The sequence below is a fragment of the Stegostoma tigrinum genome, chromosome 27, assembly GCF_030684315.1.
Source record: "Stegostoma tigrinum isolate sSteTig4 chromosome 27, sSteTig4.hap1, whole genome shotgun sequence".
In the NCBI taxonomy this organism is placed as follows: domain Eukaryota; kingdom Metazoa; phylum Chordata; class Chondrichthyes; order Orectolobiformes; family Stegostomatidae; genus Stegostoma; species Stegostoma tigrinum.
Window position 1 is genome coordinate 6732663 of NC_081380.1, and position 19236 is coordinate 6751898.

Sequence of the window (19236 nt, forward strand, 5' to 3'; positions counted from 1 at the left end):
GGTTCTACTGAACAAAACGTTGAATCCATGTGGGTGGAAATTAGGAACAGCAGGGAGAAGAAATCACTGATAGGTGTGTGGTCTATAGGCCACCAAATAATGACATCGTGGTGGGGCCGGCAATAAACACAGAAATAGCTAATGCATGTAACAATGGTACAGCAATTATCACGGGGCATTTTAATCTACATATCGACTGGTCAAACCAGGTCGGTCATGGCAGCCTTGAGGAGGGGTTCACAGAATGCATCCATGATAATTCTCTTGAACAATATGTAATCGAACCTATGAGGGAGCAGGCTAACCTAGATCAAGTCCTGTGTAATGAGACAGGAATAATTAATGATCTCACAGTTAGAGATCCTCTCAGAAGGAGCGATCACAATATGGTTGAATTTAGAATACAGATGGAGCGTGAGCAGTTTAAACCCAGTACCTCTGTCCTGTGCTTAAACAAAGGAGACTATGAAGGAATGAGGGAGGAGTTAGCTAAGGTAGAATGGGAGCAAAATCTTTATAGTGGGGTAATTGAGGAACAGTGGAGGACTTTCAAACCGATTTTTCACAGTGCTCAGCAGAAATATGAGAGAGGGAGGGGAGAGGGTCCAGTTATTGTGGTCTTTTCCTACAGTTCTTCCTTATCATTTCGACTGGTTGACCAGTCCTCTATCCATGCCAATACCGTGCAACTTTATCTTATGTAGCAGCTTTTGGTGTGGTACCTTGTCAAATGCCTTCTGGAAAGCCAGATAAGCCACATCCACAGGTTCCCCATTGTCCACCATGGTTAAACTCCTTCCTTCTAGTAATAACAGACAAAATTCTAATTGCCTTTTTAATTACCTGCTGCACCTGCAATCCTACATTTAGTGAATCATTGTCCGACCTGGTTTGACCAGTCGATATGTAGATTAAAATGCCCCGTGATAATTGCTGTACCATTGTTACATGCATTAGCTATTTCTGTGTTTATTGCCGGCCCCACCACGATGTCATTATTTGGTGGCCTATAGACCACACAACTATCAGTGATTTCTTCTCCCTGCACCCACCCACCCCCCTTATGAAAAGAGAGAGCCAGCCATGGATGTCTAAGGAAATAAAGGAAAGTATCAGATTGGAGAAAAAACACATACAAAAAAGCAGAGTAGTGGGAAACTAGTAGACTGAAAATCTTTAAAGGCCAACAGAAAGCCACAAAAAAGTTATAAAGAAAAGTAAGACAGATTATGGTAGTAAACTAGTTCAGAATATAAGAACAGGCAGAAAAAGTTTCTACAAATATGTAAATCATAAAAGTGTCGAAGGTAAACATTGGACCTTTAGAGGATGAGAAGGCCGATTTAATAACTAGGAATGAAGAAATAGCCGAGACATTGAACAGTTATTTTGTGTCAGCCTTCACAGTGGAAGACACAAATAAGATGCTGAAAACTGATGGCAAAAAGGTTATAGCAGGCAGGGACCTAGAAACTATCATTATCACTAAGGAGGCAGTGCTGGGCAAGCTAATGGAGCTAAAGGTAGAAAAGTCTCCTGGCCCAGATGAAATACATCCCAGGGTACTAAAAGAGATGATCGGAGAAATAGCAAATTCACTAGTAAATATTTACCAAAATTCACCGGACTATGGGGTGGTTCCCGCAGATTGGAAAACGGCCAATGTGACACCACTGTTTAAAAAAGGAAGTAGACAAAAAACAGGTCACTCTAGGTCAGTTAGCTTAACTTCGGTCGTGGGGAAAATGCTTGAATCTATCACCTAAGGAAGAAGTAGCCAGACATCTGGATATAAACTGTCCCACTGGAAACACCCAGCATAGGTTCGTGAAGAGTAGGTCATGTTTAACTAACTTGGTGGAATTCTTTGAGGACATTACTTTCATGGTGGACAATGGGGAACCTGTGGATGTGGCTTATCTGGCTTTCCAGAAGGCATTTGACAAGGTACCACACCAAAAGCTGCTACATAAGATAAAGTTGCACGGTATTGGCATGGATAGAGGACTGGTTGACCAGTAGAAAGCAAACAGTCAGGGTAAATAGGTGTTTTTCTGGTTGGCGGTCAGTGGCTAGTGATGTGCCTCAGGGATCAGTGTTGGGACTGCAATTGTTTACAATTTACATGGATGATTTGGAGTTGGGGACTAAGTGTGGTGTGTCAAAATTTGCAGATGGCACTAAGATGAGTGGTAGAGCAAAGTGTGCAGAAGACACAAAGTTTGCAGAGGGATATAGTGACAGTATATATAAAGAGTACAAGTGAGTGGGCAAAGGTCTGGCAGATGGAATACAATGTTGATAAATGTGAGGTCATCCATTTTGGTAGGAATAACAGCAGAATGGACTGTTTTAAATGGTAAACAATTGCAGCTCACTGCTGTGCAAAGGGACTTGGGTGTCCTTGTGCATGATTCACTAAATGTAGGATTGCAGGTGCAGCAGGTAATTAAAAAGGCAATTAGAATTTTGTCTGTTATTACTAGAAGGAAGGAGTTTAAAAACAAGGAGACTATGCTGCAGCTGTATAGGGTCCTGATGAGACCACACCTGGAGTACTGTGTGCAGTTTTGGTCTCCTTACTTGAGAAGAGATATACCAGCACGGGAGGGGTTGCAGAGGAGATTCACTCGGTTGATTCCAGAGTTGAGAGGTTTGGATTATGAGGAGAGACTGAGTAGACTGGGATAATACTCATTAGAATTCAGAAGAATGAAGGGAGATATTATAGAAACATATAAGATTATGAAGGGAATAGATAAGGTTGAGGCAGGGAGGTTTTTTCAGCTAGCAGGCAAAACTAGGACTAGAGAGCATTGCCTCAAAATAAAGGGAAGCAGATGTAAGACTGAGGTCAGGAGGAACTTCTTCACCCAAAGGGTTATGAATCTGTGGAATTCTTTGCCCAGTGAAGCGGTTGAAGCTACCTCGCTGAATGTTTTTAAGGCAAGGCTCGACAAATTTTTGAACAGTAAAGGAATTAAGGGTTATGGTGAGTGAACGGGTAAGTGGAGCTGAGTCTCAGCCATGATCTTATTCAATGACTGGGCAGGCTCGAGGGGCCAGATGGCCTACTCCTGCTCCTAGTTTTTAAGTTCTTACGTTGCTGTCTAACTGGAGAAAAGCTATCCAAGCCAGCTTGTTGGAACATTACTTTCCTGACTCACCTATAGCCTACAAAAATTAGACTGCTGGGAACTGATTCCACTGTGACACAAGTATTTAACACCTCTACACATATTGCCTTACAAAGCCAAGGGAAGAGGAAAGAAACCATCAGTGCAACAAATACACAGCATGTCTACCTATCCTGTAGATTAATGACCCTGTTTTACAGCTTTCATTTAAGCTGGAAAGTGAATAAAAGCAACGAAAAATATTGTGGAACGTGCGCCACAGTCAAGTGATGTATTTTGATGGTTTCCACAGACTGCACACAAAGGCATTTACAGGTAGATGCCACGTGATTATGACAAGCCAGCCAGTACGGCAAGTTTAGAATGTAGTATGCATTATCATTTGAGGCCATAAGTTACACATTATACATAGGACAAAGAACATATATGTTCATGAAGAAAGTTATCATGACTATTAAGTCGAGTCAGTTCCATTTTTGTTAGCCTCTGTACATTTATCGCTTGTAAAGTCTTTAAATTGTGGAGCAGTCCTCATGGTGTGCACATGCACTGTCATTGACTGTCTGCCTGATATGGACTCGTTCCTGTGGTGGTGTTTCCTTATCAAGAAGTGTCACTGTCATAGAGGGTGATTTTTTTTTCTGTGGGAACTGTTGTTGATGATTGATTTCTGTTGCTGAGAATTGGTAGATATCTGCACTCTGTGTAGGTGGTTAGATCTCATCATCCTCATGAGCTTTTTGCAGTGAAAGCACAGCCTCTCTACTTACACACAGTACAGGTCCCAAGTTGCTATGTGGGCTAACCCTTATTCAAACAGTTGCAGATTGCCTCTAAAATTTTAAGCTCTGGCAATGATTTTAACAGTTTTGGCTGTTGTCTTGCCTCTGTTTTGTTGCACATGCCGGCTACTGTTTCTGGCTTTAGTACTTCCTCCCTTATAGAAGGACAGTTTGCATGTGGTGTGACCTTACTCTTTAGATCAGCCTATATCGCTTGCATTTGTAGGTGTGCTTCTCCACAAAGAATTACCTTTTGCAGGTCTCTGCTGAATTTGCTTGATTTCTTTTTTACACTTCAGTGATTTTGACAGCCTTTCCATTTGACTGAGGATAATGCGGATTTGATGTGTGATGTTGAATTTTCTAATCGTTTATGAAATGATTTAACTCTTCAGTCATGATTTGGGGACCATTGTTACTCATCACAATGTCTAGAAATGCTGTAATGGCTGAAGTATATTTTTAGGCATTCCACAGTCCCATTTATAGTCATTGATGCCAGCTAATCAAACGTACAAAATAATAACTGATGGTGATATAATCAGTTTGTACAAGTGTAAGAAGACCTACAAGCTTGATCTATAATCTCAGTGGAATTCTGAAGAAGGGTCTAGCCTTCCTGCTCCTCTGATGCTGCTTGGCCTGCTGTGTTCATCCAGCTCTGCACCTTGTTTCATATCTCCTTTCATTTGGTTATGATCCCAGCTGATATTCTCACTGGACAAGTCAGAACCATAGACTGAAAGCTGGTTTGATAGATCACGTTTTATTTTGTTTTGGCTATAGCAAAGAGGTCTCTTATTGAAACATATGCATATAATTCTGCAGATTTTGCTTTAAGGACAAAGTGGAAGTTTATTGACAAAAGAAATTGACATAGAATAGAATGAAGTAAACCATCTACTGATGTATAAATTCAGAAGATAATGAAAACAGAAAAAAAAAGTCATATTTATTCCAAAACACCCCTTAAATTTAAAAGAAATAAAACCGCTTTTGGATCGTACTCAAAGCACATCTCTGGTACATTACTGAAAACATCACTTGTACAATACTCGTGCCAGGGTACCTGGACCTAACACTTCAGTTAGTTTAAATCACTTGTGACTTCAATGTTTAGACTGGAACTGCAGGTAGCTTCTTCCTGGAGCCATTATATACTTGAGTTTAAATGCACTGAGCTTTGAGTTGCCTCTTCAGGATTTATCACAACATAGAACATAGAACATTACAGCACAGTACAGGCCCTTCGGCCCTTGATGTTGTGCCGACCTGTCATACCAATCTGAAGCCCACGTAACCTACACTATTCCATTTACGTCCATATGCTTGTCCAATGATGACTTAAATGTACTTAAAGTTGGCAAATTTACTGCCGTTGCAGGCAAAGCATTCCATACCCTTACTACTCTCTGAGTAAAGAAACTACCTTTGACATCTGTCCTATATCTTTCACCCCTCAATTTAAAGCTATGCCCCCTCGTGCCCGCCGTCACCATCCTAGGAAAAAGGCTCTCCCTATCTAACCCTCTGATTATTTTATATGTCTCAATTAAGTCACCTCTCAACCTTCTTCTCTCTAACGAAAACAGCCTCAAGTCCCTTTCCTCGTAAGACCTTCCCTCCATACCAGGCAACATCCTAGTAAATCTCCTCTGCACCCTTTCCAAAGCTTCCACATCTTTCTTATAATGCGGTGACCAGAACTGTACACAATACTCCAAGTGCGGCTGCACCAGAGTTTTGTACAGCTTCACCATAACCTCTTGGTTCCGGAACTCGATCCCTCTATTAATAAAAGCTAAAACACTGTATGCCTTCTTAACAGCCGTGTCAACGTGGGTGGCAACTTTCAAGGATCTGTGTACATGGACGCCGAGATCTCTCTGCTCATCTACACTACCAAGAATCTTACCATCTCAACGCTTTGGTCTGGGAGTAATACTAACTCTTTGCTCTAATGTAACTTCTTTCACTGAAAGTCCTTCCTTTCTCTGGAACACGGGTCTAATGCAGCCATCCTACTTCCAAGGGCTTCACAAGATTGCCCAAAACTCAAAGTAAAACAGAAACCAGAAGTCACCCTCTCTAAACTATTTCCCTTAAGCTTAAAAGAAACTTCTAGAAGTCTGTAACAAACTTTGATACCGTATTATATACCTTGCTGTGTCACAAAACAATCTATAAGAAACAAACACGTGGTGAACGAAAATCCATTCGCTCTAAAGTCAGGCCTCGGAAACTGTTTTGAAAGAAATTACCGTTGCTGCAGAAATAATAGCAAGTAAATTATTAATTTCAGACACACCGAAAAACCATAGGTTGTAATTCAAAACCAAAGACCCAACCTATTATAAATTATATTAATTATACATATATAAATCTCAGTTTTCATAGCAGCACAGAGTGGGAAGTGCACAGCTATTTTCACACACCTTGTCATTCAAAGTTGCAAATTGCTGTTTAAAATAAACTTCTTCCTTGTTTCTTTCAGTAGACGGCTCTCTTATAGTGCTGAAAACCCACACCTTTTGCAGCTGAAATTTCTGAGACCATGTCTCAGATGATGTGTGTTAAAGCTTGCCACAAACTGTACACAAAGGCACTTACACCAACCAGTCCATGAAGTATGATGCATTTCTCCAAATGTGGGGTTATTTTTCTTGTACATTGACTTTTTTTATGGCTACCTTATGCCTGTCACTATTGTCATTAGTTTACTTTCATTATGCTGTTTTATTGCCAAATTGAGCTTCTTATATCATTAACCACTTCTTCCACGCTTTCTTAGAATCATACAGCACAGAATGAGGCCATTTGGCCCGACTTACCGGTACTAGCTTTTTGAAACAACTCTCTAATCAATTCAAGACTCTGCATGTTTCCCATAACTCTTCAAGTTTTTCAGCCTTCAATTATTTAGCCAGTTCTGTTTTGAACATTCCTATTGAAGATGTTTTCACCACCCTTTCAGGCAGTGAGTTCCAGATCACAATGTCTAGCTATGTTAAAGAATTTCTCTTAATTTCCCTCTGGATTGTTTGCCGATTATGTTAAATCTAAATCCTGTAATTTTCCCTATGAGCTCTCTGAAAAATGTAAACTGGATGGGTACTTATCCTGTTAGTTCCGTCCTTGATAAGAGAGAACAGCCGTTGGTCTTTGTGTTGTCTTCAATCCCCATACTCTCAATTTTACTTTGGTCTGTCTTATCGATGGGTTCCCCTTTTCTTCCGGTTCTGGGAAAGAGTTTTCACCTGAAATGTGTCTTTTTGCTCCCCAGATGCTGTTTTATTCACCATGTATCTGCAGTGTTTTCTATGTTTCTGTCAGATTTCCAACATGTAATTATTTTTAATTTATTCCATTTCATTAATATACTTGTTATGGATCCCAGCTCCACTTAGGTAGTTCTAAAGTTGTGAATATTGGCAGCACTGAAATCTGATAAAACACATTGCGAATCCCTTGTCAGTTAGCATCAGGTCCCAGTAATCACAGCAGTGCAGATCCTTGAGGGTGCAAATACATCTGTGCACTTCTCAAAATGTTAACATTGCCTCAAAATAATGCCATACAAAATGCTTTCTGCCTCCCTCTGCTGGATTATAGAAGCAACGCAGGAATTATATCATCAAAAAAAGGCTCCCTGGTTTGACCCATGACAGAAAAACGACTGAAATTTACAGTCCTGACAATGGGTGTGATAGTAAGCAGTTAGCATGTAAAATTAGGTGGCATACTCATCACCATCCATACCTGCCTGGCCCTGTACGTATTCTGAACTCAGCAGGGCAGTCTCAGGTGGCCTCCATACCTCTGGGCCAGTTGAGGCATTAAAGTGGCCATTCGTCCCCTCCTACCTGTGCTAGTTCTCTGAAAATATGTATTTGGTTTTTCTTTTGCAAATTACTGTCGAATCTATTTGTACCACTCTTTGAAACAGTGTGTTTGGATTGTAACAATGCACTGCCTAAAAATTTTCTCCTAATTTCCTCCCTAGTACTTTTGTATTTTGTTCATCTCTCTGAAGCAAATATGAAACCAGCCTTTATCATAGGCAAGATATAACAATACATAGTCAGACTGTAACTGAGATGAGGGACAACTTATTATTAAGTTTTTTTTATTATTAAGTGAATTTTTTTGTTGTTAACTTATCAGTAATGATATGATTAAGCTAGAGAAGGTTCAGAAGAGATTTACCAGGTAGTTGCAGGATATGAAAGGTTTTAGTTTTGGGGAGATGCAGGATAGGCTGGGACTGTTTTCATTGAAGTGTAGGAGGTTGAGGGGTGATCTTATAGAGGTTTATAAAATCATGAGGGGTATAGATAAGGTGAATGACAAGTGTCTTTTCCCTAGGGTGGGCGATTTCAAGACTAGGTGGCATATTTTTAAGGTGAGAGGAGGGAGATTTTAAAAAGACAATGAGGGGCAACTTTCTTAACACAGTGCTTGATGTGTGGGTTGAACTTCCAGAGGAAGTGGTGGATGTGGGTTCAGTTACAACATTTAAAAGGCATTTAGATAAGTACGTAAATAAGAAATGTTTGGAGGGATGTGAGCCAAGCGCAGGCACGTGGAGACATCAGAGCTAAGTCCACTTCTGTTCCATCCCACACCACCAGGAGCTGTCATTTAACAGCGAGGTGTGACACATTTTGCAGTTTTAAGTTGCCTCTCACCAGCCCTATAACAGTCCCCTCCCAATCCTAACTAACCCTAGCTGAGATTCTGTAATGCAATACAGAGCAGAACTGGGAATAAGAACATATTGCTCATTTCCACCTTGGGCTTTCAATTGCCTATCAATAGAGTTGGTGCATTAATATTTATGGGCAGTTGGCCACAGGGTGATATGAGATGCAGTGAGTTTGAGGAGGAGCTAGAGCTGGCAAAGACCGTCTGCCTGTGTGTCATCTATTTGCCTTCCTCTTTGTAACAGAGAAAGAGATGGCGACGTCGGGGCAAGACATCATGACTCCGAGGCTGAGAGACACCGTCGCCGCTCAAGAAGCTATTCACCAATTAGGAAAAGGAGACGAGACTCCCCCAGTTTTATGGAGCCTCGGCGAATTACAAGGTACAGCACTGAGAGCCTTCTGTTTTCGTTTTTTTTATTGGATTTTCTTTTTAGGATTTTAGGCATGGAATTAAGGAACGAAATATCAGAACAGAGGAAATATTCACTGACTCTGTATTCATTTCAGCTATTCAGATGTATACCTATTTCTTCATATCGTGAGTACAGTGACATTTCAGCACACTTATACAGAATATTATGATGGAATTCCTGCATGTTAGATCTTCAAACAGCAATTTACATTACATTTTCCTTTACTATTCATTTGTAATCCAGATAAGAATCTGAATTGCCTTCTGCAGTACATGCATTGAGTTGGAGGTATTAGAGGAGTGTGAACTTTATAAGTTAGCTTGAGCATTTTAATACATCAGTGGTTAACGTTTCTGCTACATTGCTCTCCTTGACTCAGAATTGAACTTCTATTTGTTCCAGTTGGCTGTGACATTTCCAGCATGAGAGGTCTATACACAACAACCAGTTCAGAACAATTGATTGGTTCTCTACCCTGATCTACTCCTAGCTGCAGTCATCTCTGGCAAGAAGCACATGATCTTAGTATATGTGTGTGTATGTGTGTGTGGTTTTTACATCAATCCTTAACTGACACAGAAAGGCCACTTGAAATTAAATCACATCCTGTCTTCAGTGACCAGACAGGAACCTGGTTTCTAGCAGAATGATATCACTCTGACAGGAAGCAAAATCATTGAGCCCGTTATGCTGTTTGCCTGTTTTCTGTAATACATAGGGAGAATAATACGTCTCATTGAAAGCTGTCTCTCTGCCACTCCCACATGCCAGCTGGTAGCGTGTGGCATTGCAGTGAAATGTAAACTGGGTGCCCATTGTGTCTGCAGAGCTGTAAGGTATTCCATCTAAGTTGGGTCAGGAGAGAATAGGATGGAAAGACCCACAAGTGTACAATGGGATTAAAAATAACTTGATTATGACATTCTGCTCACTTTCTGATGCTTAGCAAATTGAACAATGGGGATGTAATCTGAGACGGACAGTCCTTTAATTAATAAACTTGCTGTTCAGTTGATGCAATTTAATTCCTCCACTAAACCTGGAAGTCATCCCAAGCCCGACTAACATATTCCTAACCCTTGGGCAAAAATGCCAGTTTTATGGGAATTCATAAATCCAACTGGATAAAAATGTCACCATCTCACTAGTTCCTTCCCCATGCAGACTCCCTATTTGGGAGGAGATTGCAGAACAAAATCTGGTTGAGCAAACACAGAGAAACAATGTTTTCAGTCAACACTTTTGTTTTCAATCCTAACAATTTCTCAGCAACCTTCACCCTTCTGGTCAGCAGTGTGTTTGAACAACCTTTTGGTAATTTACAGTTTGGATTCCTTTTACTATAGACAAAGTATCTGATGGCAGTATTAAGAGTGGCTCATTGCCTATCATGAATCAATGATTTTGATACCATAACGACAGCACCTTGCATTTGTATAGTGCCTTTAACATTCTAAAATGCCCCAAGATGCTTCACAGAACCTGTTATTTGCCACAAGCAGCATAAAAGATGTTGAAAAGGTAAAGGTGAAAGCACAGGAGAAGTACTGAGCCAGAGAAGTTTGAGGAAGAAATTCCAGAGTGTACGGCCAAAGACATGGTTGCCTAGAAGTCATGGTGGGCATGCAAGAGGCCAGAACTGGAGGAGCACTAAAATCTCAGAGGATTAGGTTTAGAGAAGGTTACAGAATTAAGGAAGGCCGAACATATGGAGGGAAATGAATGGCACTTGGTGCCAGTTCGTGCATAAACAGCAGAGTTTGGACTACGTCGGGGGGAATACCGGAGGGATTTAAATTGCATCAAATGAATAGAGCGCTTTGTAGTTACAATTACATTTGCAATTACAGTTAGGTCTCAGGCCTGGAGTGTATGTTCACTTTATTCGGGTATCATAAAGTGGTACAAACTCAGAGTGACTGGATATAAAGACCTGCTTTGCTCCCAGTTTGCACGCAGCATTCCCTGGTGCTTTCTTGTTCACTTGGGGCAAATACTGTCAACCCATCTTCACAAGAAATGATATTTTTGCCTGAGTAAACCTGAACATCATGCACTTGATGGATAGGCCAATTGATTCATTCCTTTATCAAACGTTATCCAGTTTCCATCAGTCTGAATTCAAGAGGAATGAAAGCTTGTAATCCAAGCGACAAACTGTGGTAAAACATACAGGACAACCTGGTCAATAACAGAAAAAGAAATTTGGATTAATACCAGAAGTGTAACAGTCAAGAAGGCAGCCCAGCGTGTTGCCCAGTCCTTGATCTTATTTCACATTCTGCGGTTTCACAGCAGGTTTTGTAGCCTTCTGCTACGCAGCTTCAAGTTTACAAGAAGACATTTTTCACTTGTGGATGAGTCCAAAACTAGGAGTCATAGGGTAATTGTTTTAAAAAAGGTCTAAGAAAAAATCTGAGACAATAGGGCATTACAATGTGAAACCTGCTGCCCCGGAAACAATTGGCCCATCAGTCAGGTGTATAATGTTCAGGCTTACTCAGATACAAAGGAATTGGGCAGTGGTTCAGCTTCAAGTGAAAGGTTACATTTAATTGCTGATACACAAAGGAGTTGAAGTGAATTAGCATAGATGCATTTAAGGGGACAGCTGGTTCAGGAAGAAATTAAAGATATGCTGAAGGGCTCAGATGAGCAACGTGTTGCTAAAATGTCTGTGTAGAACATAGAACAGTACAGGCCCTTCAGCCCACGAAGTTGTGCTAAACTTTTACCCTAATCGTAAGGTCTATCTAACCTCCACCCCTACCTTGTACTACTGTACTGTGGACTTCACAGTTAATGGAATCTGGATGAACTTTGACCAAATGCACATACACCCTGACAAACACATACACACGCCAAAATGCATGCATGTACACAGACAGACACATACACACCCCCCAACTGTGTGCGCGTACACCCTGACAGACACACAGACACCTCGATGTGTGCACATATGAGGCTGACAGATTAGATGTATTTGCAGAATAATGCCAAAAAGTCAAACCATACCAATCCTGACTAGGAGGAAACTTCACCAGTCTATCTCCAACTAAAATTTTACCTTGAATCAAGAAACCTGTTCTCTCAGCCAATATCTTGTTTGTATTAAAGTTGCATTAAACCTAAGTGGAATGGTTAAAAACCGAAAGAACTGTAAATCAGGAACAAAAACGGAAGTTGCTGGAAAAGCTCAACAGGCCAGACAGCATTTATGAAGAAAATCAGAGCTACCGTTTTGGGCCTGGTTCAGGGGAAGGTTTACCGGATCTAAAATGTTAACTCTTAAGTTTCTTCACAAATGCTGTCAGACCTATTGAGCTTTTCCAGCAACTTCTGCTTTTGTTCCTAAATGGAATGATCATCAATTAGGACAGAATAAGAGGGGGAGTTGGGGGAGTGGGTGCAGAGGGGGCGCGAATCCCAAAGAACTGCTGATTCTGGAAATCTGAAACTAAAACAGAAATTGTTGGAGAAACAGCAGCATATATGAAGACAAAACAGAGTCCTGCTGAGTTTCTCCAGCAATTTCAGCTTTTGTTTCTAAGTGAAATAAGTGTTTGAGACAATTAAAAGCTTGTACTGTAAAACTTTGCAAAACAGCTGAGTCAACTCAATGCCTAACACATTCTTAGGTGACCTTCTCATACCTGTGAGCTTTTGCTTGTTGCACCCATTCTCCAGTGTTCATTGCTAACTTACTTCACCAACCCACCCACATTAAGTTCATTCAGAAGGCGACGGTTTGAAACAAGTTAGGAAGTTGAATTCAAAAAATAAATAACAAGTCAATTGTCTGCAATTTAATAAAAATAGGCTTTATTCATATAATGTACAAGTTAAGTTATATATGAGAATATGCAAGATATAATATACAAGCAAGAGCTTTGGTGCAGAAAATAAAGACTGTGATTTAACCTTAGTTAAAACTGATCAATGGACCCCTAACTGAACAACCATAGTGAATGGAACAACTAAAGGCCACTTTAGACACATGGAGGTTTTGATCAGCCCATTGACCCAGCTCCACCATTCAATTAGATCATGATTGGTCATCTACCTCTTTCCCGTGCTATCTCTATGATGTCCTTGGTATCTGGAAATTTATTGATTTCAGCCTTGGTGTCCTCAATTCCACTGTCCTCTGAAATAGAAAATTCCAAACATTCACCCTGTATGTGAAGAAATCCTTCCTCATCTCAGTCTTAATTGGCCTACCCTTCACCTTAAGACCATGTCTCCTGGTTTTGATTCATCACCCAGGGGAAACGTTCTATCTGTATCCACCTTATCATAGCCTGTAAAATTTTTATACATTTCAATAAGATCGCCTCTAATTCTTCAAATGTCTGGAGAATACAGGCCCAATTTCCTCAATTGTTCCTTGTAAAACAATTCATCTATTCCCAGAAATCAACCTGGTAAATCGCTATTGCTCCCCTGTCTGGCAGGCATATCCCTCCTTAAGTAAAGAAACTGAACCTGGGCACAGTGTTTGAGGTCAGGTCTCACCAAGGCTCTATACGACTGCAAGAAGACATCTTTACTCCTTTTTGGGCTGAGGGTCATTGGTGAATGCACAAGGTCACTGATGTATCAGTTAATGAAATGGAGATGCAGTAAATGTTTATACCAGCTGGACCAGATTCTGGTAGATATATTTGTGTTATGTTCTATTTGTACCTTTTGAACGACTGTTAATTTGAATATGTTCTATTGTCGAAGATTTGAAGCAAGAAGAAGATAAAACCTATGACATCCTTTATCTGTATGTTATTCAAGCTGGTAATTAAACACAAGTCGCTGAAATGCCACGGAAGTGCCTTCTCGAAATTGCATAACTTTGTCTCAGTTTGTCTTGTATCTCTCATTTTTTCCTTCCCAATTTAAGGTGTGCTGAAGAGTGCTGAAGTCGTTGGTGGTTACTGGGGGTAACCACGCCACTCTGCATTGGATTGATGCTGTCCCACCTTGAAACCGTTTTGTGAGGCTGTAAAGGAAAAGCATCCCATCTCTGTACGGCCAACATTTCTCTTTCTCTCTCTATCTCTCTATCTATCGTTTGTCTGTCTCTCTCTCTCCCTGTCTACTTACTAAATCAAATAGGTAGTAGCTCAACACAAGTGCCTCTGGTGATGGAGCTTGTTTACCTAATCTATTGTGCAAATTGTTTAGAGTGCACTCACAATTCAGCTGATGTCACTGCGTTAGAATTCAAGGCTCCATGCTATCTCCCAGTGCTGTTTCTGTCCATTTTTATCCACAATTTAACATAGTCTTCCCCATTTCTACAATCAAATGTATTGTCAGGATAACAGTTAACAAATATTGTAAAGCATTGTGTGCATGTAGTGGCTGCTACATTAGCCTCAAAAGCATATTAAAACTGTCAGTTGAGAATTACATTACATTGAGGGAAGAGGAAGCAATAAACGCGCTAAACTTTATTTCTAGGAACTAAATGCAGCCCAGTGTTCGTCTACTTTGTCCATTGGCTGTAAGTGTTGGACAGACATCCTTGCCTCTTATTCCTCTTGACTTTAAAAATAATTCTCATTGTCTTAATTTGAAAATAAATTGTAATCAGTGATTTGTTAATGATTGAATTGTGAAAATCAACTCGTTATTTGGCCCAACCTGACTAAGCATCTGCTAACACAGGCAGACTAGACTAATAATCTATTACACTGAAACATTTATTTGGTTGGTCCATATTCTTGGAACGTGACTCGTCATGCATTTATCAAAACTAAAAGACAGTTAGTGGATCAAATAGTATCTTCTATGGACATCACCTGAGTTTGATGCAAATTTGGCATTGTATAACAAGGAATCCTTGCTTCTATGCTAACAGCGGCCTACAGCAGACTACACAACTAACTAACAGATTGTGATCTTGTACTTTGGGATTACAAGTTGAAGAAGGACTGCTCACTGGTGAACGTGTCATCAAATCCCTGAGAACCCTCACATTTGAAACATAGCTGAAGAACATAATCCTGCAGATAACCCTATGACCCTGGGCGTATCTTGTTAGTTCAAGCAAGAGAGTGTTTTCTCTCTTGCATATAACCATATTGTAGTGCTAGTGTTGCCCTCCTGATGATAGGACAGTTAAAGTAGCAGTGAATGCTGCAAACTCTGCTCATTTGAGCTATCATTTTAAAGATCAATCACGCCTTTGCGTGTATGCTTTACTGTACACCAGTTCCAGAATATGGGCAACAATCAGCCATACTTCTGTTTGAACTGTGCACTGGAATTAAAATTGCAAATGCTGTAAGCAGGAGTTCTAACCCACAGATGCTTCCAGTATTGTTTTAGTTGCTATTCCCATTATGTTGAGTATGTTGAGTTTATCTTTCCCAGTCAGATAGAGATTCGTCCCAGTCAACTTGGTAAATTCCCAATGAGCAGACCTTTTCTGTCTAACCTAACGTATCTACTAACCAGCATTCTATTCTGTTCACCTCTTGCAGATTTGGGGTACCTGACTTTCTCAGAAGGTTAGCACAGGCTCGCAACTAACCATTTTCTTGCTTGGAAGTTTACGCAATGGGAAACTTAACCTGTGTTTTTTTTTCAATGTGAAGAATTAGCATTTAATGCACTTCTCTCTCTTGCAGTCATATAATGTAACATTTCAGTGTTCTCCACAGAATTCATTCCTCAGTTGCTTACTGAAATCAATATTTTTGATTGGATGTAATTAACTGGGTGAACAATTTTAATGTGCCTGTTACTTTTGTGAATTTGTAATGAGCTTTCACAAAACATTGTCTCCCCTTTCAAGGCTCAGATTGGTAGTTCTGAAAGCTGGGGGTGAGGAATTTGAAGAGGTGGTAGGTTACCTTGGCAACAAATGTTGTGGAGAAGACTGGCACTGATGTGATGTAGGCTGCACATTATCTTGGTCTCACTATATTTATCTGTTCCTGATCATTTGATGATTCTGGTTAGTTAATAAAACTATTAAAAGCTAATGTAACTTATAATTTTGTTAATCTGCTAATCGGGCTCTGATAAATTGATTTTCAAATCCTATTCCTTCACAGTAAAGAAATTTTTAAACTAATAATGATTTTAATACCACTGTACCTGTGGAAAAAATGTTACCTCCACTAAGGATATATTTAAATGCCTTTCAATAATTTAATTTTGTTTTAGGTGAGCTGTGTGTAACTTTTGGGAGGCTTGTTAACTGCCCTGCCTTTGCACATAGGTGATTTGTTTTATTTCAAAAGCACAATCCAATCTTTTGGCAAGTCTGACAAGAGCCAGCCACTAATATAAAAACAAAATGCTACAAATACTGAAAATCAGAAATAAAAACTGAAAATGTTCAAGAAACTCAGCAGGTCCAGCAGTACCAGTGGAGAGAGAAACAGTTAACAGTTTAAGTCCTATGACTCTTCTTCAAAGTGGATTTTGAAAGCAGAGTCTGCACTTAGTCTAAGCTGATCAAAGGTTTTAAAAAGAGAACCTATGCTGTGGCACAGCTCCAAGGACGTTAAACAATACACCAAGAGCATGTTTTATTTTGGTTGGGCAGAACCATAGGGACCAAAAACAAATAAGTCAAAGAAACAAAACGTAGATCCAGAGAAGTGTGAATAAAATAATGAAATGTGCAAAAACAAGAACTAGAGAGAGCCAAGATTAAGGCCAAAACTTTAAATTCTGTGTTTAATAAGTGGAATTCTGGTTCGTGTGATTGGAAGTTAGGTTAACTAATGAGATTCTGAATCTGATTGTGGGAATTCTGTATTGGTTGATAACTGGAATTCTGGGAGTCCAGTGTTTACATTGCTTGACCAGTAATCCAGAGGTTTCCATCAGTGATCCGTAAACCAATCCCAAGACGACCGCTGGACGGTTTTAAAAGATAATCATCTAAATATGTTCTGAAAAATGAGGCACTAGTAATGGTAACCATGAATCCAGTCAGCTCCCCTGACTTGTTTATGACTCCAGGCCCACAGCAACTGCCCTCTGAAATGGCCTAGAAAGCCCGCCATGAACGAAATGCATTGAACATTAAGTGAGCAACAATAAATAACAAAGGCATACCCAGCCCAATTTAGCCTGGAAGATTTATGATAACATCTGGGTAGCTGTGCTGACATTAGGAGAGCTGTCACAGAGTAGCCAAACAACAGCTTTATATAGCCATATTCCAAAATCATACCTGTCATTCAAACTCCTAGATGTCTCTATAATCATTCTTGGGTACATACTATCTCACTGGTGGGAAAGACCTGCCAGAGGACATGGCATTGTGGTATACAATCAGGATAGAACAGCCTGGGGAATTCTCAACATTGACTCCAGTTATCATGTAAAACATAGACATAGAAATCTCCTGAGATAATGGGATCTGCAGATGCTGGAGAATCCCAGATAACAAAGTGTGGGGCTGGATGAGCACAGCAGGCCAAGCAGCATCTTAGGAGCACAAAAGCTGAAAGTTTCAGGCCTAGACCCTTCATCAGAATTTTTCCACAGCCCCACTCTTTGTTCCGTAAAAATCTCCTGCTGACCACAATCAACTGCCTTATTCAGCTGATACATATTTCATCAGATGTTGTACAATGCTTGGAAGAAACATTGAGAATAACACAAACAAACAATGTTACTCACTCAGAATGACTCAATACCTGCTGCTGTTGACTGAGTTGGTTGATTCCTGCTGAACACAGGTTTGCAGCAGGTTGTGAGAGAAAAGACATGAAGGAAAATGCTTTTGTACCACTTACATAATGCATTGCAGCAACTCGCTATCATTTGACAGCCCCTGAAAGTTCATCTCCAAGCCAAGCAGTGTCTTTTAACACTGCTTTATTATCACAAGGCCAGAATGCTGGAACTCCTTTCCTGACAGCTCAGTATTTGTACCAATACCGGACTGCAGCACTTTGAAAGGCAGCTCATCACCACCTCCACCTTCTGAAGCACATTTGAGGATGAGCAATAAAGGCTTCCCTACTCTGTATTGCCCACAATCAATGAACAAAAAGAAAAAGACTTCATCCTTACCAATCAGATCCATTTATCCATGATGTTATTAGTGGGTGTGACCACTGCACAGTACTTGTTGAAGCAAAGGCATTCTCCTCACCAGTATGCTAAATGAGAGGTCCTAAACAAATCCAGCAGCCCAAAACTGGGCATCCAGGTGGCACCAACAGCACCAGAACTATATTCAACCACAATCTGCATTTGAATAACCCAGTGTACCTCTCATTCGTCCATTTAACATCATATCAGGGGATCAGCATAAATGCAGAGTATCGGAGAATGCCAGTGCAGTATCAAGCATACCTGAAAATGAGATGCCAACGTGGTAAAGCTGCAGCATTGGACTTTTTGAGATAAAGAATTTGGTCCTGATAGCATTCCAACTGTAATGCAGAAGATTTATTCTCCAAATCTAGTTGTAGCTCCAAACAAGCTGTTGCAGCACAGCTATAACACTGTCATCTACCCAACGATGTGGAAGATTATTGTATGCCTTGTCCTCAAGGTATCCCTTGCCTCGATCATCAGTAAAGTGATGGAAAATATAACGGACAATGTTATCAAACAGCACTTACTCAGCAATACCTGTTTACCTACACTCAGTTGGGTTCTGCCAGGACCACCTGATTCCACACATCAGTGAAGCCTGGCTCAGATATGGCCAAAAGAACTGAATTGTGGAGTGAAGTCTGAGTGGTTGTCCACAAGCTCACAGCAGAAATTTACGAAGTGTGGAATCAAGGCAAAATTGATGTCATTAGAAATCAGGAGGAAATTCTCCATTGGTTGGAGGCATCTCTAGCATAAAGGAAGACGATTGTGGTCGTTGGAGATCAGCCATTTCAGTCCCAGGACATGTCTACAGTATTCTAAGACCAACCATCTTCAGCTGCCTCATCAATGATTTTTTCCTCCATCAAAAGAAGAGAAGTAGGCTTCTTCTGTGATGATTTCACTATGTTTAGTTCTATGCTCTACTGCAAGGGTGAAGAAGCAGAAAGACCTAGATAACATTCAAGCTTGGGCTGATAAGTGACAAATAACATTCAAATCATGTAACTACTAGGCAACGACCATCTCCAACAAACTAGAGTCTTAACTACTTCTCCTTGATAATTCAATGGCATTACTGTCAACATTCCTCTCAATGGTTCCTTTTTCCTTACTCATCCCCACA

The 19236-nt window shown here is 40.3% G+C and overlaps 1 protein-coding gene across 15 annotated transcripts in view; it reads left to right on the top strand.

Annotated features, from left to right (window-relative positions):
• LOC125464774 (serine/arginine repetitive matrix protein 3-like) overlaps positions 1-19236 on the top strand; it is a 693195-nt gene that overhangs the window by 663933 nt on the left and 10026 nt on the right. For 14 of the 15 annotated variants that reach the window (XM_059655503.1, XM_059655504.1, XM_059655501.1 and 11 more), the window contains one exon: positions 8868-9005. In XM_059655503.1, the coding sequence (XP_059511486.1) occupies positions 8868-9005 (138 nt within the window). Of the gene's footprint in view, positions 1-8867; positions 9006-9132; positions 9164-19236 lie in introns of all 15 variants that reach the window. The other variant, XM_059655507.1, reaches the window with a different exon arrangement.